Source organism: Lynx rufus, unplaced genomic scaffold (genome assembly GCF_022079265.1).
Source record: "Lynx rufus isolate CCGP_SWC_20201006 ecotype Redwood Valley unplaced genomic scaffold, mLynRuf1.p SCAF_9, whole genome shotgun sequence".
NCBI classification, from domain to species: domain Eukaryota; kingdom Metazoa; phylum Chordata; class Mammalia; order Carnivora; family Felidae; genus Lynx; species Lynx rufus.
Genome location: NW_025814897.1, coordinates 64,127,980 through 64,153,681, shown reverse-complemented (window position 1 = coordinate 64,153,681; position 25,702 = coordinate 64,127,980). Strand labels below are relative to the sequence as shown.

General features: G+C 39.6%; 1 protein-coding gene across 1 annotated transcript; it reads left to right on the top strand.

The window, feature by feature from the left end:
• Positions 1 to 21,069: 21,069 nt before the first annotated feature.
• Positions 21,070 to 23,985, top strand: ZNF214 (zinc finger protein 214). Its single transcript, XM_047070820.1, has 2 exons — positions 21,070 to 21,196; positions 22,289 to 23,985. The coding sequence occupies exons 1-2, from the start codon at positions 21,070 to 21,072 to the stop codon at positions 23,983 to 23,985; spliced, it is 1,824 nt and encodes a 607-aa protein (XP_046926776.1).
• The last annotated feature ends 1,717 nt before the right edge of the window (positions 23,986 to 25,702 follow it).

Below are 25,702 nucleotides of genomic sequence, written 5' to 3'. Positions count from 1 at the left end.
TTTCTGTAAATCTAAAACTATTTCTAAATAAAATGGTTATATTTTTTAAATTGGAGATCTGCATCCCCTATGGCCTATAATTACTGTCCTCAGAATACACCCAACAGAAACATGGGTGCACAAACACTAAAAGATATTTAAGAATAGCCACAGCAGCATTGATTGTAATTCCCAAGTACTAGAAAGATCCAGGAGCCCATCTATAGAACCAATAAATAAACTGTGGTAAATTCATACCATGAAATCCTATACAGCAATGAACATATATGATATGCAGCTCCCTGTCACTAGGATGAATCTCACAAATATCATCAATGAATGAAACCAGTCCCAGAAAGATTAAGTACCATATAATTCCATTTATAGAAAATCAAAACTAGGGGCGCCTGGGTGGCTCAGTCAGTTAAGCGTCCGACTTCAGCTCAGGTCACGATCTCACGGTCCGTGAGTTCGAGCCCCGCGTCGGGCTCTGGGCTGATGATGGCCCAGAGCCTGGAGCCTGCTTCCGATTCTGTGTCTCCCTCTCTCTCTGTCCCTCCCCCGTTCATGCTCTGCCTCTCTCTGTCTCAAAAATAAATAAACGTTAAAAAAAAAATTAAAAAAAAAAAGAAAATCAAAACAAAAAAAAGAAAACTATACTGTTTATGGTTGCACGTATAGGTGTTAAAACCATACTTTTTACATAGGCTGGGGTAAGGAGGTAACTACCTATAAAAGTAGATCTAACACTACCTCTTCAGTTAGGGAGGTGTTGGTGATCAGGGATATGCCCTCGAGGTGTTTAGATTCTGGTAAGTTCTTTTCCTTGGCTTCCTATGGGTCTACATGGATGATCACTTGGCAATCACTCACTAAGCTGCACACTTATGTTTAATGCTGTCTTCTATGTGAACTACAGTTCACACTAAAATATGGTTACTTTTATTTTTTTTTATTTTTTTATTTTTTTTTAAATTTTTTTTTTTCAACGTTTATTTATTTTTGGGACAGAGAGAGACAGAGCATGAACGGGGGAGGGACAGAGAGAGAGGGAGACACAGAATCGGAAACAGGCTCCAGGCTCTGAGCCATCAGCCCAGAGCCTGACGCGGGGCTCGAACTCACGGACCGCGAGATCGTGACCTGGCTGAAGTCAGACGCTTAACCGACTGCGCCACCCAGGCGCCCCAATATGGTTACTTTTAAAAGGTTCAGGGGTTCCTGGGTAGCTCAGTTGGTTAAGCATCTGACTCTTGATTTCCGCTCGGGTCATGATCTCCAGGTTTGTGAGTCTGAGCCCCAGATAGGGCTCCGCACTGACAGCGTGGGATTCTCTCTCTCTGCCCCTACCCTGCTTTCATAGGTACATATGCACTTTCTCTAAATAAACAAACTTAAAAAAGAAATACTTTACATAAAAAGGTTAATATTACCAGAAAGACATAAGACAAATAGGTTAGAAAAGCACTAAAAACAAATTATTGCTAATGGGCTATTCATACGGGGGGAAAGAGGTAAATAGCTAACAAGTATTTCAGAAAATGTTCAAACTTAAGCAGATATCAAAACTAATACATACCAATGACATTTCACAATCAAAATGGCAAAAATATTTAACTTTAAAAAACCAATACAACATGATGATGAGAATCAACTGCAGCTGATACTGTCAGCATGTTAATAGCTATACCCTTGGAAAGCTGCATGTCCACAACTAGGAAGAACTTTAAAAACACTGCATGAGTTTTCAATCAGTAACCTCTCTCTGGGAAATTCTCCAATGGAAAGAATCCCAATTACAGAAATAAAGTTTTATGCATAAAGATATTTTTTAAAAAAGTAAATAATTGTCAAATTAAAATTACGATTAATGAAACAAATGCGTTAAAAATATGGCACACACTTGATTTTTCAGTCCTTAAAATGACTTCTTTGTGCAGCAACAAGCAACATGTGCTGGGTTAAAAGCATATGGTAAGACAATCAGCATTAGATCTAATTCAAACAAAACCTCTGCATAAAAACAAAGAAAATATGCCGAAATATTAACCATGGTTGCGTTTTGGGTTTAAGACAATTTGTGACAATTTTAATCAGAATACATTCCTTAAATAAATCGAAAGGTAAAAGGAAGGCAACATCAATTTGTCAAATCCCAAAGAGATGAAGAAATGAATGCCCATCGGCTGCACTTGAATTTGGCAGGTGGGAGCTCACTGGTAACCACTGTAGAGAGGGCAATTTTAGGTCACTGCTAGGGGACAAGGGTTGGGAGTTATTTAAAATCTCACTACTATGGGTAGATGTGTCTGGTACAGGGAGCAAGCATGCACTATTCTTTCTAGAATTTTGCTAGTAAGGAGGAGAGAGAGAAACCGGTAGCGTGGAGCACAGGGTCTGTAAAGTTTTTGGCTGTTTCACCTTCAGTAGGATGAAGGGCTGAGAGTGGGCACAAAGTAGAGGAAAAACGGCAGAGCTCAGGTGGAGATTATTTCCAGATTGAAGGCTAAACACCTGCTCCCGGGATGGGATGTGAGAGGAGTGCCTTTATTTACCAGGTATGACGAAAGTGAGCATAATCCTACCACCTGACCTGTTAAGAAAACAGGTGCTGCACGCGAGTTAAGGACCACACAAGGTCTCCACCCGAAGCGGACTCCTTACCCACGTACCCACTGGGGTCGGGGTGACCGCGGCCTCGCAAAGGGCAAGTGGTCTCTCTCGGCGGTCCGGCCCGCGTCCATAGGCCCACCGCGTTCTCTACCCGAGGGGTCTGATGGTTCCTCCTCCTGGACCACGGGTCGGGGTCTCCATTCCCTTCCCTGTCTTCCCTAAGATTATGGGCGCTGAAAAGGCCCTCACAGGACCTAACATGCTAGTTTAGAACGGGCAATACACCGCCGGAGAAGAGGAGGGTCATTCCATACCTTGGGTCACAGAGGGGGTCAAGAGCGAGTTAAATCCCAGTGCTGAAAGCCACGAGCCAAAGAGGGAAGGCGAAAAGTGAAAAAAACGCCTCAACAGGTACCTGCGGCTTGATGTGAAATGGGAGCACACTCGGACTTTTTATGCGCGAGGTCCCTACGCAGCTGCGCGCTGGAGCAAACACGTGGAGGGCTGCGCCAGGCACGGACACTTCTCCACCGGACCAGTGAACCCCTTTTCCCATTGGCTGGCGGAGGGGGCACTGCGCCCACGCGCCCACGCCCCACAGGAGCCTCAGACTCGCCTGGTAGGCACAGCTCCTCCCAGAGGATAGTGTGCGATTAGTGTCCTCTGAGCGCAGCACCCGTGCGGGCGCGTGACTCCTTCCCTTTCTGGTTAACCAAGAACACGTGCGCCAGGGGGGTCTGAGAGTTGGACCCTGGCTGCAGATGACCTTTCCCAGACAGGATGACCCCCAATAGGCAGCATCACTTTACTCACCCATCCAGTAAACCATATAATTACTGAGCACCTGCTTCGTGCCTCACGGTTTTCTGGACCTTTTCTAGATGGGAATAAAACATCCAAAGTTCGCAAGTACATACATCTTAGGAGAAGCTAGCAGTGTTAACAGGTTTGGGTTCCAAAACCATTTCCAACATGCTTATAAAACCATTAAATAGAACACATTTATTACATGGAAAATAAACTGAGATGGTTAAAATAAGTTTCAGAAGCTGAGGGTCCCAAACTGTGCCTTAGTAAAAGTGAATTCGACTTTTTCCCCCCATTTTCATTTAATTTACATATACCTGATATATTTAATTTTACATAAGCACTTAAGTATAATAATATACATACATTTTAAAGATTTTTTTAAAGTTAATTTATTTATTTTGAGAGGTGGGTGGAGCATAGAGAGAGGGAAAGAGAGAATCCCAAGCAGGCGCTGCACTGTCAGTGCAGAGACCCATTTGGGGCTCGAACTCACAAACCATGAGATCATGACCTGAGGTGAAATCAGGAGTCCCATGCTTAACCGACTGAGCCACACAGGCACCCCAGTGTCATACATTTCAGTGCAACCCTTTTTGTTTCTTTTCCCTTTTGGTTTAGCCTTGTCATGAAAAGCCACCTTTGTGAAGAAGAGCATCACTTGCCTTTATTGCATTATCATTAAAGATAATTCGGCTTTGTTGTTTCTCTATTTTGCTACAGTTTAATTTTTTGGGGCTTCTTTGTCTTAAAGTGCACAATAATAAAATGGAAAATGCAGAACTTCTTAATAACTACTAGCAAAAAAGCATCTTAGAAAAAATGTTAACATGTCTCCTCATGCCCCTGCAGCTGGAAGGAGAGACACTATTCTTAGTGAAACTGCACTAATAAGGTGGGAAAATAATAAAGGCAATTAAAAGCACATGCATCATCTATGGATGAGGACGACAAAGCTCATAATTCATTTTTGTTAATTTTCTATGGACACAAAAATATGTTCTTTATTCTAGGGATAGAAGTTTCTATATGCCTCTTAAATCAAGATTTTTAATTATACCACTCAATTTCTGTAGGACCTTATCTTTTCTCTCCTAGATCTAATTCTGACACAAATGTGCTGAATTTTCCCACAGAATTGTATTTATCAAGTCCTCAGAATTTATAAATTTTTGCCTTATGTATTTAGCAGGTTTGATACTATTATGCTTCCTTGTAAATTGTGCCTTTTCTCAATGTATAAGATACATCTCTTTGATTCTGAACTTTCAATTAGTTTTCTGTAATACTGAAATTTCTGCTTTTTGTTTGCCTGGTAGCTTTTCGGCCAACCTCACAGGTGTTTATTGTAAACAGCATATGCCTGGATTTGTTGCTTGACCCAGTCTGTCTCTCCCTTTATATAAGAAAATTCAGTCCATTCACCTTAAGCACATGGGTTGATAATATATTGCATTATATGTCACTTTAGGTTCATATTTATTTTACATCATGAATTCCTCTGCTTCCTTTCCCATAATTTTTCTGATTTATTTCCATCTTTATTTGCTATTTGTTTAGAATGCTTTCTTGAACTGTTTCTTCAGATGGAGGGGGCCTGAGTGATACAGACTCTGAATCCTTTTGTTTTTTCAATTGTTTAATGTTTATTTATTTTTGAGAGAGAGACACACACACACAGAATGTGAGCAGGGGAAGGGCGGAGAGTGGGAGATACAGAATCTGAAGCAGGCTCCAGGATCTGAGCTGTCAGTACAGAGCCCAACACAGGGCTTGAACACACGAATTGTGAAATCATGACCTGAGCCAAAGTCAAACCCTTAACCAACTGAGCCACCCGGGTGCCTCTAAAAGTGCATTTTAAAAATGAGACTATAAAGAGTGACATTGCCAGCTAACATTTGATGTTTTTATGTGCCAGGAATGCTGAAAAGCAAATTGCATGGATTATCCCACTATTCCTTAACAATCAGGACTAATACTCTACCAGTTGGAAGCAGTGTGGGAGAGCAGCCCACCTCAGTGCTCGCTCTTACTGGTCAATGTCTATGCATTCAGGATCTTAACTAAAATCTTATTAAAATTTTCATCTTACACACGAGAAAACTGGGGGTGAAAGATTAAATAACTTGCCCAACATCACTTAATGGGTAACACCACGGAGTTTAAAGTCAGTTCTTTTAGACAGCAAAACCCAAGCTCTTAAGCTCTGTGCCATATAACTTCTGAATGTGTAAGCCAGAGGGGGTCCACACAATGATTTTCAAAAGGTGATCTTGGGAGTCATAAGAAATTCAGGTGTTCATTTCCTAGTGGAGGCCAGACGGGTAGGCCCTGGACCACCCACTTCTGCTAAACGTTGAACTGTAAATACATAGTTTAACATTTATAGAGTACTTCCTATGTGCCAGGGACCAGTTTAAGCATTTTGACGACACTAACTCAGTTAATTCTAACAACAAGCCGGTAAAAAAAATTATTATGCTGCCTATTTTAATGATGACACAAAAAGGTTGTTATTCAGCTAAGATCACATCCTGAGTGGGTGGTGTGGTCAGAATAGAATCCAACGAGTCCCTTGCTTTTAAAGACTACCCTAAAAAACGTTCCTTGACCAATATTTGAATACTACTGATCCAGCCCAAGCTTGAGGAGAAGCGCCTAAGGAAATGAAAATATTTTCCTAAGAGAACATTGAACAAGATAATAGAAGAGCAGCAGGTGATTGGATCTCTTTCTAGAACTCCTTCCCACGGCTCCACCTCGGTCCCCACCTTGTCTTTCTCCTCTCTGCCAGGACTCTCCAGAGAGCCCGGGACTTGGCAGAAAGAGAAGAGGGAGGAAGGAGGAAAGCGCGACCCCTCTACCGAGTCAGCAGAAGCCAAGCGGGTCCTGGGCAACCGTAACCTGGAATTTAAAAGGTCCTCTTTGTGGCTGCGCGACTCCAACCTGGAGTTTAAGGACAATGCTCGGGCCAGAGCTAGTGGGGTGCCTATTCTGCCGAGGGCTCAGGACAGCGGGAGCAACCACCTCTCTCCCCCCAAAAGGCGAAGTGACAGCAAGGGTTTCCCCAGGTTCCTGTTGGGGAGTTCCGCACTGGCGGGTTGTGAGGGTCCCAGAATTCTTCGAGGCTGGCCGCTCCATTCCCTGAATCCCCAGCCCCCCCCCCCCCCCGCCTTTCCAGAGTCCCTAAAAGCACCTAGAGTAGCCCTATTTCGTTAGCATCGGGGCGGGGGGGCGGGCGGTGACTCGGTCCTATTCTCCACTCAGAGTTCGGAGAACTCAGCTCTCCGGTGCCCGAACGCCGGCGACGGACCGCCGAACTGAGTCCCGGGCCTTCTGTCCAATCAGGAGCCACGTTCTCCGGCGCTTTCCTTTCCTTTCCCGCCCCGCCCCTCCCGTCTCCATGGAAACACTCCGAGTGTCTATTTGGAGGCCCGGGGCTTCCTTTTCGGTCTAGCGGGGCTGCGGCCATTGTTTGTGTAGACGGACGGTTTTGGCCGGTCCTGTGCCCCCTCAGAGGTTCCACTAGTGACGCGGATTGTCGGGAGCACCGAGCCAGAAGCGGGGAGAGCTGTGGCTGAAGAAAAAGTGGCAGAAAAGGGAGGGTGTGGGGCCGAGAAGCTCCCGGCTTAGAAATCCCGAAGACACCAGTGTAGGTGGGTCCTTCACAGTCGCCCTCCCCAAATTAAAACCGACTAAGGGGAAGGAGAGAGGAGGACAGAGGCAGCTTTGACCCCGGGACCGGGGTGCTTGGGACTGGAAGGTGTTGGGGCGGAGCTCGGGTCGGGGGTCTGGACGTGGAACGGAGGCCGCGCGCATCTGCGCTGCAGGAGCAGAGGCCACGCAGATCCGTGGCCCTGATGCGAGCAGATCCCTCTCCTTGAGAACCATTTGTGTGTCTGAATCCAAAAACACTCGGGCAGCCCGTGGCGCGTTGGGAGAGCCCAAAGCTATGCTGCTCTCGGGCCGTCCACGAATCGTTTTTTTTTCTTTCTAGAGAAAGAGGGCTCTTAACTGTTTATCATTTTCCCCAGGGACCTGTGATCACCAAGGCAGGACCCGGGTAGCAAAGGCTCATGCCCCCATTTTGCAGGTGAGGAAAGTGAGGCCCTGGGAGGTCTAGAAGTTTGGTCATTTTCAAAGTTCTACAAGTGGTTAGTGACAGAGACTGATGAGGTCCAGGGAACGCTAGATCTGGGACCATTCTGTAAGATTCTAGGAACTCTGATAGTAAATCCAGTATTTCTGTGTATTAAGTAGAGAAGAGCAATGGAATTATCTTTCTACTTTACTGATTGAACAAAATAAGAAAAATACTTTAAGAATAGAAAATATGTGCCCTATTTCTATTATTTTACTATTTTTGTTAATAATTAATTAGGAAAGCCTTGGGGCTCAGAGAGGTTAAATTACATTAGAGAGCATCTGCATCCCTGGAGGGACTGTGAGATCAAATTCTGTTTTCATGCCCAAACAAGAATTGTACGTTTGAAATTTTTAAAGGTTCAGAAATTAAGTCCTGGTTCCAATTCTCATAACTCTCCTATCTGGCCCTTGAAAAGGAACAGAAACGTTCTTTCTGGCCTCTTTCTAGGAGGTTTGGGGGTCACACCCAGTTAGTATGTGGGGATGATTGCAAGGCATGCCCAGTCTTTCATTCCTCCTTTCTTCTCCCTCAGCTCAGACTCCTCAAAACTCCACCCTTCCCTAAAAGAGGAGCATAAAGGAGGAAGCAATGTTCACTATTTTCTTCATAGTCTGATCCCAGGTGAGTAGGAATGTCTTTTCTTATTTATAAAATACCCCTGGAATTATCCATAGGTGGTGGGAATAGTGGAAGTGGCAGTGGGGATGGATGAACCAGAGTAGAAAATGTTCCTCACTTGGCTGAGAAACTTCCAAACCTCCTATTCCCACCCGGTGTCTTTTCCCAACATTTACTCATTTATTCAGCCCAGTCATTCAGGTCTGCTGTAAAATTTGTACCGTTCTTGATGCTCTGAGATCAAGAAATATAAGAATTTTTTTCTGAACACTGAGGAGATAAACCATATGAGGTCAATAATAATTTCTCAAGTTAGCAAACATTAACGTGTTAGAATGAGTGGCACTTAAAAGACAGGAATAGTAACTCAGGTTTGAAAAAATCATGAACAGGAAGGTAGTATTCTAGATGGGAAGATCATTAGTCTCAGGCAGAAATTGAGAGGAAAACTAAGAAAACAGAGCTAGTTACAGTAGAACCTAAGCATGCATGTATAAGGTGAGGTCACATTGTGGAAAGCTATGCTATTTATGTTTAATTGGTTACTTATTCTTGTGCACCACTCAGTCCCCTGCACATCAACCAGAGGCAGCCATTACTGACATTTGGACCTATTTACTTATAGTCTTTTATCTAATATTCGATACAAATACATACTAACCTGTAAAAACACTAATATGTACACATACGTACAAAAGTAGACACATAGGTAATCTAACATGCATATATGTAGATTAGTATATATAAAAAAAAAATTTGAACATGAGAAATAGGCTCCATGAAGGCAGAGAACATTTTCAGTACATAGAACTGTGCATGGCATGAGTAAGCACTCATTGAATATTTGTTGAATTATGGATGGCCAGTTTTTGTATAATTTTTTTCATTTAACATATAATTGACATTTTTCAAATGTTTTTTGGTAATATGAGTTTTTAAGACTATCTAGTATTCCATTCCAGGTATGTGTACTGTACTCTAGGTATATATGTTCCCTTCCAGCTATATGTACTTTATTTAAATTTTCTTTTTTGGGGAAAAGTTAAAGTAATTCTCAATATTTTGCTGTTTATAAACATTTTCTATTAAATATTTTTATACATAATTTATTAAGTGTATCTCTCTTTATGTCTTTCAAGATATGCTTGGAGAAATAGGATAACAGAGCCAAAGAATATAATGTCTATATTTTAGGCTTTTGAAAAACAAGTTCTTTTTTAGAAATACTACATGAATTAACTTCTGTAACCATTTGATGAAAGATCCTCTCTCTCTGAACCTTTACCAGTTTTGAGTATTTAAGATTTTGCCTTTAATTGCATCCCTTTAATCTTTAGAAAGGTTGACCATTTTTTACATGCATTTACTGGTCATTTGCATTCTTTCTTTGACATAAATAATGTAAGCCTCTTGACATGCATTACTTTTTTTTCCTACTGAATTTTTTGTTTCTATTTGATGAAAAGTATTCTTTGTATGTAAAAGATACAAACCATTTGCTAATTGCTATATTTCTCCCTTTTGTCATTTGCCTTTTGGGACTTATTTGTTCATGTAAGTTTCAAATCTGTATAGAGTGAAATCTTATTTCTTTTCATTAATACAATTTTATGCTCTGAGAGCTCTTCTTCACCCTCAAATCTAATACATAATTACTTTCATTTTCCTCAATTATTTTCTTATAGTTTCAAGTATTTTAAAAGTTTAACTCTGAAGCCTTTCAGGTATTTATTTTGGTGTGAGAAATGATAGAACTTAAACATTCTTTCCCACCTCCCACTTTCTTATTTTTCTTACAACGTTTACTTTCTCCATTGGCTGTAGTGCTACTTGTTTATATACCAAATTACTAACTTCATTACATATACACACACATACACAGTTGTACACACAGATCACTTTTGGGTCTGTCCTGTTTCATGGATCCATCTCTCAATTCTGCTATCGACGTGTATTTAATTTTGTTCCTGTGTATATATATAGTGCGTTTAATGGGCAATGAAGAGGAATTTAGCCTTTCTTTTTCCTCATTTAAGGACAAAAGGAAGGAAGATAGCCCATTTTGGGGAAAAAAGGAAGTAAAAGTTACTTATAAGTTTTAGATACTGAATATATTAACCTTTCAGTATGTTTTTTTAATATAGCATATTGGTCAAAATACAGGCTCTGGGTCCACTATCTAAGCTTGTTTCATGCTTCTGCCACTTCTCAGTTATGTGAATTAGATTGCATTACCTAACCAGTTTCTCATCTCTGAAGTGGGGAAATAGAACTTAGTAGGGTTAAGAAGGTTAAATAAGGTCAAATATGTAAAACCCAGCACAGTGGTGGACAAATAGAATCAGTAAGAATTGGTTGCTATTATGTTAGTTATTATTTACAATATAATGTACAACTATTTCTAGTCGCTAAAACATAAGAATTGAGCAGGGAATCTAGTTTAATATATTTTTTTGGCCAATAGCTAGTCAGATATCCCGGCACCATATATAAGCCATCTTATCCCCACAAATTTGATATTACCTTTATCATGTTTGAATTCTCTGCTATATTTGGGTCCATTTGCAGATTTCTATTCTTTTGTATTGATCTTGTCTATTGCTGTGTCAACCTCATGGTGTTATAATTACAGAGTTACAGAGTTTTAATATGCCACTGGGTTAGTCTCCTCTCATTTTTTTATTTTAATTCTTTTTTTTGTTTGTTTTTACTTTACATCCAAGTTAGTTATGATATAGTGCAATAATGATTTCAGGAGTAGAATCCAGTGATTCATCCCCTACATATAATATGCAGTGCTCATCCCAACAAGTGTACTCCCTAATGCCCCTTGCCCATTTAGCCCATCCCTCCACCCACACTTCCTCCAGCAACCCTCAGTCTGTTCTCTATATTTAAGAGTCTCTTATGTTTTGTCCCTCTCCCTCTTTTTATATTACTTTTGCTTCTTTTCCTTTATGTTCATATGTTTTGTATCTTAAATTCCACATATGAGTGAAGTCATATGATATTTGTCTTTCTCTAATTTTGCTTAGCACAATAAACTCTAGTTCCATCCACGTAGTTGCAAATGGCAAGATTTCATTCTTTTTGATTGTCAGGTAATATTCCATTATACACATACACACACACACACACACACACACACACACACACACACACCACATCTTCTTTATCCATTTATCTATTGATGGTCATTTGGACTCTTTCCATACTTTGGCTATTGTTGATAGTGCTGCTATAAACATTTGGGTGCATGTGCCGGTTCGAAACAGCACTACTGTATCCTTTGGTTAAATATCTAGTAGTGCAATTGCTGGGTTGTAGGGTAGTTCTGTTTTTAATTTTTTGAGGAACCTCCACACTCGTCTCCAGAGTGGCTGTTCCAGTTTGCATTCCCACCAGCAGTGCAAAAGGGATCCTCTTTTTCCGCATCCTCGCCAACATCTGTTGTTGCCTGAGTTGTTAGTTTTAGCCTCTGTGATAGGTGTGAGGTGGTAACTGATTATGGTTTTGATTTGTATTTCCCTGATGGTGAGTATGTTGAGCATGTTTTCATGTGTCTTTTAGCCATCTGGATGTCTTCTTTGGAAAAGTGTCTGTTCATGTCTTTTGCCCATTTCTTCACTGGATTATTTGTTTTTTGGGTGTCATTTCTTTTTAATAATGGTTTTTCTTTCTCCCACAAAAGTATTTGAAAATCAGTTTCTCAGACCCACCCCCAAACCTGTAAGTATCATTGAAAATGTAGATAAGTTTAATGAGAACAAAATTATGTTTATTTCTCCTACCTAAGATTGAGGAGTGCTTTCTAAATTTAAAAGCTACATTTATCTAGGTTCTAAGTATTTTTGTTAAGCTTTTAGGAATTTATATTTTTTTAATGTTTTTGTTTATTTATTTTTGAGAGAGAGAGAGAGAGAGAGAGAGAGAGAGAGAGAGATATTGTGAGCAGGGGAGGGGCAGAGAAAGGGAGACAGAATCCCAAGCAGGCTCTATACTGTTAGCACAGAGCCTGGTGCTGGGCTTAAACTGACAAACCACGAGATCATAACCTGAGCTAAAATCAAGAGTCAGACACTTAACCAGCTAAGTCAGCCAGGCATCCCAGGAATTTTATTTTTTAATTGGTATTGTAAATGTCGTTTTACAAATAACTTTTAATGACTATATGTCTGAACTTCACATGGTTACTTAATTTGAACTTTTATTGTGATGCATTCATACATGCAAAAGAACATACTAAAACATATATGTATAAATTAAAATATAATAACATGAATGCCCACCATCTAGACCAGAAAATACTTTTAATTTTTTTTAATGTTTGTTTGTTTTTGAGTCAGAGAAACAGAGTGCAAGTGGGGAAGGGGCAGAGAGAGGGAGACACAGAATCTGAAACAGTCTCCAGGCTCTGAGCTGTCAGCACAGAACCCGATGCGGGGCTCGAACACACAAACCGTGAGATCATGGCCTGAGGCGAAGTTAGATGCGCTTAACGTAAGACTGAGCCACCCAGGGGCCCCTAGACCAGCAAATACTTTTAATTTCATTCCCTCCTTTTCCTAGAGAGGCAACTGCTATCTTAAATGTTGTTTATTATTCCTTACCTATTTTTTTTAGTTTTATATAAATGGACTCTATATAACTATTCTGTGAATAGCTTCTTTAGCATAATGTTAGATTTTTACAGTGTATCCATGTTGATTCATGTACCTAAAGTTTTTTTTAACTGTTGTGTATGCTTTCACAGTATGACCAACAACTTATTTATCCATCCTACTGTTGTTGGGCCTTTTGTTTTGCTTCCAGTCTTTTTGATATACTGAAAAACTTGTTGTATGTATCTTCTGGCATACATGTGTTTGTTTTCTAGGGTACAAACCTAGTATTAGAATTGACTTCCCTTATAATTACTAATAATTTTCAGTTGATTTTCTTTGGTTTCCCATATACCATACCCTCTACTTGCTTTGGGAAGTGGTTTCATCAGTGGTTTAAATATAGTGAATTTGCAGTATCTCTGTCAAGTTTCCAGTCTTATTGGGTATGCCTTTAATGTTTTACTTTTGGATTTGAGATATATTTGCATGTCTTTATTTTTATTTTGCTAACTTGATTTGTTTGTAGTTTTAAATGAAGGATCCATACCGAATTTTAAGAAGTACCTTTTTGGCACTGATTAAAATATATGGCTTTTCTTATTTAACATTGTTATGACAGTTTATAGTTAATATTTTCTTCATTTGGGCCTTCCTTTGTTTACCTTTTGGAATAAAGCACCATTCTGTCATGCTACAATTTGCTTTGATATTGTAGCAGGTTGCGTCTGCATTTTCTAAAGATGACCACACCTGTAACATATTGGACTCTTCATGCTCATCTTACAATGTGACTTACACTCTTACCACCAAAAAGTAGGATCTGTGTCCCCTCTTCTCAAATCTGGCTGGGGTTTATGATTACCTCAAGCAGTGGAGTACTGCAGAAGTGATGCTATGTGACTTCCAAAGCTAAGTCATAGAAAGGACGCAGCTTTTGCTTGCCTCTACATTGAGAGGTAGCCTAGGCCATGTGAACAAATGCAAAGAAACTAAGATCTTCCATCAATAGTCACAACCAGCCTGCCAGCCTTGTGAGTGAGCCACCCTGAAAATGAATCCTCCAGCCGAATCAAGCAAGCCTCTAAAAAAAAGTAATTGCTGCTCCTGTCGACAACTCAACAATCTGCTGAGGGATCTGAATTAGAACTGCCCAGCCAAGCCATTCCTGAATTCCAGAGAAACTGTAAAAAAATAAGGTTAATACTGGCAGCATGGCAGTATGTTATAAATATAGGTGTTGCTGGATTTTATTAGCCTTATATTTTACTTTATCCTTGAAGTTTATATCAATATTCATTAGTAACACAGTATAGATCTATAGTTTTCTGACTTTTACTTTCTCAATGTTTTCCTCAATGTCTTAAAAGTTGTTTTTTTTTTTTTTTAATTTTTTTTTTCAACGTTTATTTATTTTTGGGACAGAGAGAGACAGAGCATGAACGGGGGAGGGGCAGAGAGAGAGGGAGACACAGAATCGGAAACAGGCTCCAGGCTCTGAGCCATCAGCCCAGAGCCTGACGCGGGGCTCGAACTCACGGACCGCGAGATCGTGACCTGGCTGAAGTCGGACGCTTAACCGACTGCGCCACCCAGGCGCCCCAATGTCTTAAAAGTTTTGATAGTTTTTCTATATGATTTGGAATAATTTAATAACTTTGAATATTCTGTTCCTTGAAAATTTGAGAGAATTTATGTTAGAAAACATTTGGGTCAGTTATTTTTGAAGGCTGTAGTTCTTTGGTAACTTGAGCAATTTCTTTCATATAGCTGATCTGTTCAGGTGTTTTTTCTTTAGGACTTGTTGAATGGTTTTCTAGGAAAAAAATATATTTCCTATTTCTATTAAGATTAATTTTTAGGGGCGCCTGGGTGGCGCAGTCGGTTAAGCGTCCGACTTCAGCCAGGTCACGATCTCACGGTCCGTGAGTTCAAGCCCCGCGTCAGGCTCTGGGCTGATGGCTCAGAGCCTGGAGCCTGTTTCCGATTCTGTGTCTCCCTCTCTCTCTGCCCCTCCCCCGTTCATGCTCTGTCTCTCTCTGTCCCAAAAATAAATAAACGTTGAAAAAAAAAATTAAAAAAAAAAAGATTAATTTTTAAAAGAGCTGTAGAAAGTGCCCACCTAACATTCAGTTAATTTTAAGTTTTCAAGTTTATTTATTTTGAGAGAGACAGAGACAGCATGAGTGGGGGAGGGGCAGAGAGGGAGAGAGAGAGAGAATCCCAAGCAGGCTGTGCACTGCCAGCACAGAGTCTGATGCAAGGCTCGAACCCACGAAACTGTGAGATCATGACCTGAGCTGCAACTGAGAGTCGGACACTTAACCAACTGAGCCACCCAGGCGCCCCACATTCAGTTAAATTTGTACCTGTTCCTACTTCCCCAATGTCAGTTCTAACTTTTTTCTATTTATGCTCACTCCTTTTTTCCCCCTTTGGCTAGCAATCTGGTAATTTATCTATTTTATTGTTAATATTTTTCTTCCAAAGAACTGGCTCTTGGATTCATTTCATAATAGTAAATGTTTTTCAGTTCCACCATTTTCTTTATTGATTTCCCTTTTTTAATCTATCTAGTGTTCACATTGTATATGATACTAAGTTGGAATCCATGTTTATGTTTTCTCATATAGTTAATCAGTTTTCACAACACCATATAGTAAATAATCTATTCTTTCCTCTTTTATGTTTAATGCCATCTTTATTGTTAATGTGTTTTCATATATAAACAAACACAGTCTCTGAGTCTTCCATGCTGTTCTACTGGTCTTTTTTTAGTTTTGATTTAATGTTGTAGTTTCGTGGTATGTCACTATCTGGTAGGGCAAGTCTTCCTGCTTGGTTTACTTAAGTCTTTATAGACTTCTTTTCCTTCCCTGTAAATTTTAGGGGAAAAAGTATATTGTGTTCCTTAAAAAATCCAGCTGGAAATTTGGGGGTATATTGAATTTAATTCAACCCATCCAAGAACATGGAAGTATGCTTCTTTATTTAGATCATCTTCTTTCTGTTTATTGGAATTTAAAAATTTTCTTCAAAGATTTCTTTATGTTCTTGGTTAAGATAGTGGTTTTTGTTTTTGTTTTGCTTTTTTGTGAATGATACTATTTTTTTTAACGTTTATTTATTTTTGAGAGAACCAGCCAGCACGAGCGGGGGAGGGGCAGTGAGAGAGGGAGACACAGAATCTGAAGCAGGCTCTAGGCTCCAAGCTGTCAACACAGAGCCCAATGCGGGCTTGAACTCACAAACTGCTAGATCATGACCTGAGCTGAAGTCAGATGCTTAACCTACTGAGCCACCCAGGTACCTCTATACCCTCTATTTTCTAGTAGTTGATTGCTGATACAATTATGCTGTCATTTTATTGTATCTGGTAATTTTGCTGAGCTCTCTATTTAGTTTGTGGTTATTTGAATACTGTTCATTTTTCTACATAGATTGCAATAACATATGCAAATAATTACTTTTTTTTTGTTTTTACTTCTAATTCTTATGCCTCTTGTTTCATTTTCTTATAGTATTTGTCAGACCTTTGGTATTATGTTGAAAGCAACAGTAATGGTAGTCATTCTTGTTTACCATAATAAAAGGAACACATACAAAGATTCTACATTCAAGTTCTGATTTTGATGAAGGTTCCTAATATGTAACCTTTACCAATTTAGGGAGTTTATTTCTACTTTGCTAAAAGTGTTTATTTTACTTTATTTTTTATTTTTATTAAATTTTTTAAAAAGTTTATTTGCCTATTTTGAGAGACAGAGACAGAGATAGACAGCATGAGCAGGGGAGGGGGGCAGAACAAGAGACAGAGAGAGAATCCCAAGCTCTGACAGTGCAGAGCCCAATATGGGGCTTGAACTCACAAACCATGAGATCATGACCTGAGCTGAAATCAAGAGTCGGAGGCTTAACCAACTGAGCCACCCTGGCGCCCTTGCTGAAAGTTTTTAATTTTTTTTTTTTTTTAATGTTTATCTTTGAGATAGACAGAGCGTGAGTTGGGAAGGGCAGAGAGAGAGACTCAGAATCTGAAGCAGGCTCCAGGCTCTGAGCTGTCCGCACAGAGCCCGATGCGGGGCTTAAACTCACGGACCGTGAGATCATGACCTGAGCCGAAGTCGAAAGCTCAACCAACCGACTGAGCCACCCAGGCGCACCCCCCCCCCCACCGTTGAAAGTTTTTAAAGATCGTATATAGGTGTTGAACATTATGAACTTTATCACATGATTTTTTTGCATCAGCTAATTATGGTTTTCTTCTATAGTCTATTAATATAGTGAATTATGTTGATAGATTTTCTCTATCATGTTGAACTGTCCTTCCTTCCTGTAATAAACCATGCATAATCATGATTCATATTTTTAATATATTCCTGAATTCAATTAGTTAATACTTTATTTAGGATTTTTATAGATTTATAAAATTTACAAGTGGGATTGTAATTTTACTTTTTGATAGTGTCTTTATCTGCTCCTGGGGTCAAGATTACACTAGCCACATACTGAGCTAGCAATTTTCACTTTCTCTTTTCTAAAACAATTTGACTGTAATAGTAATTAACCGCTAACAGAATGCTTGGTAGAACAATGGTATGTTATTTATTTATTGCAGTTTAAAATAACACACATTTTTTCATGTCACTCAGTTTCTAAGGGTCAGGAATCTGGGAGCAGCATAGCTGTGTGGTCCCAACCCAAGGTCTCGCACGGGGCTGCAGTCAAGCTGTCAGCAGGACTGCAGTTATCGGAAGGCTTCACTGGGGCCGGAGGATCTTCTGCTAAGATGTGTCACTCATGTGGCTGTTGGCAGAATGCCTCATTTCACACTGAGGACAGAAGCCTCAATTCCTTGCCACATGTCCTGTTCAAGGCTCCTAAGTATTTTCACCACATAGAAGGTAGCTTCTTCAAGGGAGAGTGATCTAAGAAAAAGGGCAAGGAGGAAGCTGCAGTGCCCTTAAGAGGTAGTCTTGAAAGTTGCATACCATGTCTTCTTCCCCTTCTGTTTTTTTATGTAATATTCCTCAGAAGTGAGTCCCTAAGTCCAGTCCACTTTCAAGGGGTCGGGAACACTTCTTGGAGGGAAGGGAATCATATAATTTGTGGACATATTTTAAAACTACCGCAAATAAGATGGACGTATATATGTACTGAAATGTGAAGTTGTACATTATATATTACATGAGAAATGCAAACCAGAATTGTCATGTCTTTGTTAAGAGAAAATTTCAGTGGGGTGTGTATGTACGTTTGTGTGTATGAATGAATAAAGGTCAGAAAGGACACAGTAAAAACTATCCTGGTTACTTCTCAACTTATTTAGGGAGGGTAGACTTTCAGTTTTTACTTTTTATTATTATTCAGAATTAATGAAAATTTTATGAATTTGTTTTCAGTTAAGAGTGACTAAACTCTGAATCTCTAGTGTATTTTTTAAAGCAATTCTTAAACATTTTTAAAAATAATCAAAGCCAATAACAACAGGCCAACAGACCGAGTTTTACTTTTCTGTACTTTTTACAAAATAAGGAACCAGTGGGTTCATTTATTTTCTGTTCTAATTCCAGTTTTCACTCCTGTAGTCTGGGCTTCTGAGCATCCCAATTTACTTATTTCATCTAGCTAGCTAGCCAGATATCTATGTATATTCATTTGTTTATGTTAAAAGAGACTATATTTTTTTAAGTCTATTTTATTCATTTTGAGAGAGAGAGAGAGAGAGCAGGGAGGCTCAGAAAGACAGGGATAGAGAGAGAATCCCAAGCAGGCTGTGCACCATGTAGTCCGATGAGGGGCTCAAACTCACAAACTGCGAGATTGTGACCTGTGCTGAAATCAAAAGTTGGACGCTCAACTGACTGACCCACCCAGGCGTCCCATAGACTTATTATATTTTACATTTTTAACATTTATGTTATAAACATTTAAAAATGAACAGCATTGAATTTTCTCATTCTTGAGTTCTTATTTGTGGTTAATATTTCATTGTTGACGCATGGATTTTCATGTAGGTTTTTTGGAAAACAGTACCTGGGTGGTATACTTTAAATCCTTGAATATTTCTTTTTTTTTTTAAATTTTTTTTTTTCAACGTTTATTCATTTTTGGGACAGAGAGAGACAGAGCATGAACGGGGGAGGGGCAGAGAGAGAGGGAGACACAGAATCAGAAACAGGCTCCAGGCTCTGAGCCATCAGCCCAGAGCCTGACGCGGGGCTCGAACTCCCGGACTGCGAGATCGTGACCTGGCTGAAGTCGGACGCTTAACCGACTGCGCCACCCAGGCGCCCCTCCTTGAATATTTCAATACATCTTCCTTCTGTCCTTTTGTTAACACAATAAGGATGTACTTGGAAATCTTGATTTACATCCCTTCACCAAGTTGTGTTTTACTTCTTTTACAGTAGGCCTGGGTTTAAAAACCACTATTTTGCAACTGAATGACCTTATACAAGTTACTTAATCTTGCTAAATGTTGGTTTCTGGGGCACCTGGGTGGCCCAGTTGGCTGGCTAAGCATCTGACTTTGGTTTAGGTCATGATGATCCATGAGTTCGAGCCCAGTGTTAGGGCCCTCCAATCTCAGGACAGAGCCTGCTTTGAATCCTCAGTCTCCCTCTCTCTCTGCCCTCCACCCCCCCCCCCCCAAAATAAATAAACATCAGAAAAGAGAAATTTAAATGTTGGTTTCCTTATTCCTTTAGTGTTGATAATTATACCTTCTAGGATTGTTGTCATAGTAAATGAGATAACAGCCCTTTTCACATAACCTTTGGTATTTAACTGCTATAATTATAATGACTTCATGGTCATGATATTCTAGTTTTCCTCCATTAAAAGTATGTATTTTCTTTATTGTAGTATTTACTAAACTTTTTTTTTTTTTAAACGTTTATTTATTTTTGGGACAGAGAGAGACAGAGCATGAACGGGGGAGGGGCAGAGAGAGAGGGAGACACAGAATCGGAAACAGGCTCCAGGCTCTGAGCCATCAGCCCAGAGCCTGACGCGGGGCTCGAACTCACAGACCGCGAGATCGTGACCTGGCTGAAGTCGGACGCTTAACCGACTGTGCCACCCAGGCGCCCCTACTAAACATTTTTAATTGAATTTTAGAATTGAGAATATGTCATCAAAGAAATGTGTCACATAACCAACTTATGAGCTGTTCTTTCCACTAAGAGAAGTATTTTTAGGCAGTCTGAATACATACATTTATCTCTTCTTTCTAAAACTGCATGATGATAAAAAACTAAAAAAAAATGATGAAGTAAAGAGCCATTAGCAAATGAGAAATTTCAACAGTAACTTGGAAGGCAACAGGAGCAACAGTGGGAAGAGCTGCATAGGGCTAAAGACATTCCATCCTGGAATGCTCCACAGGGGAATAAGCATAAGAAGGATTTGATGAGCCCTGTGAACTTCAGGGAAGCTGAGGATACATCTTTAACATTGGAAGCAGAGGGTCAGTCAAAAAAGAGGATCCTAAAGTATTTCCAGAAAAGAAAGAAAAAGTTGGTTGCAAAGGAATTAAACAAACAAAAAGTCTTAGAGACAACAATGAAGGCTTATGAACAGTGAAATGATTCTGAGAAAAATTCTTTTTGCTCTAGAATTCAATACCCAGCCACGTGAATGATGACAAGGACTTCAAACATGCAGTGTAACCATGCTTGGAGATTCTCCTTTAAACCAAAAGTGTATCTTGAAAACCTTGTCTGTGTCTCACCTTTGCTTTTTTCAGTGGCCGTGGACTTACCATTCATAAACTAGATTGAACTAATTTGGGCCTGTGCCTCCCAATTAATGGAGAAATTCACAAAAGAGGAAGAATCATATAATCTTGAAAATGGAGCACTAAAAAGAATAGCCAGCCCAGATTGGAGCAGGAAGATGAACATTTCCAGAATAAAAAGGGTTGGGGGGAATTGACTTAAGTTTTTTCAACTATTATTTACTAATTTTTAAAATAGGGATGATAATCGTATCTACGAGAGGGTCACTGTGAGGACTACTTAAAATAATATGTGAAGTACTTAGCCCAGTGGTTAGCAGACAGATGCTATATAAATGTTTCTTAAGATGGAAAGCCGGGTATCTGGCTTCAGTGACTGGATACATTATTTAGCCATCTGCTATTGTTATGTCTCCTCTTACCTTTCTTGTTTTTCTTCATTATTAAAGTTCTTTATTTTTTTATTTGCTTTGTTACTTACATTATGTGCTGAATGGCTTTTGCTTTGTCCATCTTCTCATTTAGATCTCTTCTTCCTGGAAAATCTGATCTTTGACCAGATGGCAGTAACATTTGAAGATGTGACTGTTATTTTCACTTGGGAGGAGTGGAAATTCCTGGATTCCTCTCAAAAAAAGCTCTACAGAGAGGTCATGTGGGAGAACTACACAAATGTCATGTCAGTAGGTAAAGTTATCCCAGCTCTTAGGTAATAGAGTTAGTTTCTTCTGGGACCAGTTTTGTTGAGTATTTTGGTTCTTTGTCTAGGTATTGTATTGAGATAGGAGAAGTATCCTCAGAAATGGGTCTTAAATCAGATGACAGAGGATAGAGCAAGACATCTTCTAAGACACCCAGGCTATGTATTGATAGGTATTTGTGATTATTATTTATTTTCTGGAATTCACTTAAAATACAGATCTCCACACATAATTCATTCTGTGTGGTTCTAAATTTGTTCTCTCTTCATACTATTTGTACAAGTTAGCTTTTGCTATATAACAAACTACCTCAAACTAGTGACTTAAAATAAACCTTATTATTTTCCATGATTCTCATTGGTTAGATGGAACTTCTATCATAGAGTGATCTGACTGGGGCTGGATGGTCTAAAATGAGGCTGGACAGTCTGGCTCACATGTCTGGCAGTGGGTCGATATCAGTAGGGATAATGGAGATGTGTTGACCATACATACTTCTTCAAGCAGGCTAGTCCAGGCTTGTTTACATATTGGTGGTCACAGAATTTTCAAAACCAGCAAGAGAGAGGACAAGCCCCAGTGTACAAGCACTTTCAAGTCTGCTTGTATCACTTTTGCTATTGTCCCAGTAAAGAAAGCAAATTGTATAGCCCAGCTAAAGTCAGCATGGAAGGGGAACACGCAGAGGTACAGAATTAATACAGCCATTTTTTCACACAATCTATCACACTCTCTAGAACAGAAAAATAGAAATATTTTATTTCTCATAACAATGCCCAAATAGAGTAATCTAATTAAATCTGTTTTTAAGATGATTTCCATGAAGCAGTCAGCCTTATTTTGTGATTTCTAACAGTACGTGGTAGTAGTAGATGCTTAGGATACATCTATGGATTGAATGAATAAGTGAATGAAGGGATTCACATATGAATAAACAAACACATGAATTTCAGACCTAAATCCTAAGTCCTAATCCTTCTTTCTGGATACACATATATTTCTGGAGGTCAGTGAGATACTTGGAAATTTTTTAACACCACCTTCATCTCACCACTGGATAATCTGCTTATTCTTCTAGGAAACTGGAAAGAGAGTTACAAACCCCAAGAAGAAAGATTCAGATATTTAGAACATGAAAATCATCCCTGCTGGCAAGGCTGGAGGAGTGCCAGCACTCAGATATATAAGAATAGAAGCTATGTGGAAACCATCCAAGGAATAGATTCCAAAGACCTCAAGCAACAAGACCTTTCCCACCATCAAGAATGGTTGATACTCTCCACGCAAGTACCAGGGTATGGGAACTATGAGCTGACTTTTGAAGGCAGAAGTCCCAGGAACTTAAAATATACAAAGTTTATACCCTGGCAGTCCTTAGAAACAAAACACACCCCTCAAGACTATGCTAGAGAAATCTACAGGAATGAGTCACATGGTTTTCAAGGAAGCAGATGCCATCTTGGCATATCTAAGAAAAATCTCTCTCTGGAAACAGAACAGAAGCTCATAGTTCAGCATTCTTGTGTCTCAACAGGGGAAGCCCGTCCAGAGTACATTGGGGAGATATATCAACATGACTTACTGAAAGACTCTATGGAAGAGAAATACTGTGGATGTAATAAATGCAAAGAAATTTATTATTGGAACTCACAGTGTGTTCTCCACAAGAGAAATCAACTTGGAGAAAAGTTCTATCAGTGCTCCATCAGCACAGCATGCTTCTCTCAGAGATCAGACCTATATAGACATCCAAGAATTCACATAGGTAAGAAGCTGTATGGATGTGATGAAGTTGATGGTAACTTCAGTCAGAGCTTAGGTGTTCACTTTCATCAGAGAGTCTGCACAGGGGAGGTTTCTTATATATGCCACATGTGTGGTAAGAGCTTCAGTCAGATCTCTAGCCTTCACAATCATCAAAGAGTCCATACAGAAGAGAAACTCTATAAATTTGAGTGTGGTAAGGACCTCAGTAGAAATTCATTACTTCACATTCACCAGAGACTTCACATAGGAGAGAAGCCTTTTAAGTGTGATCAGTGTGGTAAGAGTTTTAGTCGGAGTTCAGTGCTTCACGTTCATCAGAGAGTCCACACAGGAGAGAAACCATATAAGTGTGATGAGTGTGGTAAGGGCTTCAGTCAGAGCTCAAATCTTCGAATTCATCAGTTAGTCCACACAGGAGAGAAGTCCTATAAATGTGATGACTGTGGTAAGGGCTTTACCCAGCGCTCAAATCTCCAGATTCATCAGAGAGTACATACAGGAGAGAAGCCTTACAAATGTGATGACTGTGGGAAAGACTTTAGTCACAGCTCTGATCTTCGCATCCATCAGAGGGTCCATACAGGGGAGAAACCCTATACTTGTCATGAATGTGGGAAGGGCTTCAGCAAGAGTTCAAAGCTTCACACTCATCAAAGAGTACACACTGGAGAGAAACCCTATAAATGCGAACAGTGTGGTAAGGGATTCAGTCAGCGTTCACATCTTCTCATTCATCAGAGAGTCCACACAGGAGAAAAGCCCTATAAATGTGATGATTGTGGAAAGGGCTTTAGTCACAGCTCTAATCTTCACATCCATCAGAGGGTCCACACAGGAGAGAAGCCTTATCAATGTGCTAAGTGCGGCAAGGGTTTTGGTCATAGCTCAGCTCTTCGAATTCATCAAAGAGTCCACACAGGAGAGAAACCTCATAAATGCCATGAGTATTATAAGGGATTTGACCCGAATTCACATCTTCACAATAATCACGGACAGGAAAGCTTATAATTATGTTCATTTAGTTAACCGCTTTAATCAAAGCTTAACTTTAAGCCCAATAAATGCTGCTGGGAAGAAAATTCTATAAATAACCCAAATAATCCCAAGCAACGTTTATAGTTTTCCCTAACTCCCACTAAGAAGCATTTGCTTCAAGAAGAAATCCTTAGGAGGATGCCTATGTATTTAAAATTAAAGTGTATTTACTTTTTCTATTAATATTATACATAGCCATTATAAAATATATGAAAGATTCAAGAAAACTCTTCATCCTGTTCTAGTCTTTTTTTTATACATTTTTATGTGCATGAAATCATACTGTATATTTAACTTTGTATTTTCACTGACTTCAAAACATTTACTTACACTTTGGTTTGAATGGAAATTGGCTAGCTAGCTATGAAACAGCATCTTGACTCCCTGTAAAGTCCCTAGGAAACCACAGGAAAAAAACACAAAACTTGAAACTTAACTGGTAGATAACCTATTGCTCAAATGTGGAAGCATTAACTACAGGGCCAGTACAATTCAGTTGCTTATGACATAAGGTAAGAAAACATTGCATGACCCTTTATCTGAGATAGGATGTCTTAGAGATGTTATCTCTGTCACTCAGAAAAGCCAGGAACCATTCTTTTGTTACAGGGGTGCTGTGCTGCATTTGAGGTGCAGTCTCACACGTCCCCCTTACCAGGTATCCCTCTCCCCAGGTTTCCACATTTATTCATAGGTTCAGACACCACGTAACAAGAAATGCAAAATTTAATGTGTCTAAATAAGGGGTGAAAGATGTTGATAAAAGCTGATAGAAGTGAATGCTAGATGGGGCACCTGGGTGGCTCAGTCGGTTGAGCGTCCAGCTTCGGCTCGGGTTATGATCTCGTGGTCTGTGAGTTCGAGCCCCACATCTGGCTCTGTGCTGACAGCTTGGAGCCTGGAGCCTGCTTCTGATTCTGTCTCCCTCTCTCTCTGCCCCTCCCCCACTCATGCTCTGTCTCTGTCTCAGAAATAAACAAAAAAAATTTTTAAAAGTGAATGCTAGATCTGTTCAGATCTGTTCAGAATTAGAGATTTAAGCAGTAGACTCTGATTTAATCTCAGTAGAACAAAGTGGTAATAGAGAAATCGCTGCTGGAAGCAGAACTGAACTCAGAGCTATGTGCAAAATTGAATAAGCTAATGATGTAAGACGAGAGAATTTGGCCATTATAAAATGGAGTAGTCAGTAGGAATACACAAGTCCTAACTACTCATAATATAAACATGTTTAGATATCACTGCCCAAGAGAAACTAAATTAAGGGGACCTGTTCAGGGAAATAACAGGAATTGCAGTACCAAAGAAATAAAACCATTGTGAAGAGTTAAAAATCGATAGCCCTGAAAATCATCTATTGCAGTCTCCTGGAGAAATTGTCAAAACAATTGGTATCCTGAGTAGCATGAGAGAAAACCTGTAATCAGTAAAACTAGAGCAGAAATCCCTAAGTAGAGAAGAGCCTCTAAAATAAAAAGAAAATGAAGGACTACAGGGAAATTTAAAATGGATCAAAGTGAAAGGCAGTAAGGAGCAATTTGAATTAGCACTGCAGAATATCAAATAATGAATAAATTAAAATTTTTTCTTAATATTTTTATTTTTGACAGAGTGCAAGTGGGGGAGGGGCAGAGAGAGAGGGAGACACAGAATCCAAAGCAGGCTCTGAGCTATCAGTACAGAGCCCGAC

Excerpts from the sequence above, each read along its gene's own strand:
- ZNF214 (XM_047070820.1), top strand. The coding sequence starts at position 21,070 with ATGGCAGTAACATTTGAAGATGTGACTGTTATTTTCACTTGGGAGGAG. Across the intron at positions 21,197-22,288 it reads CACAAATGTCATGTCAGTAG|GAAACTGGAAAGAGAGTTAC; the intron begins GTAAAGTTATCC and ends TTATTCTTCTAG.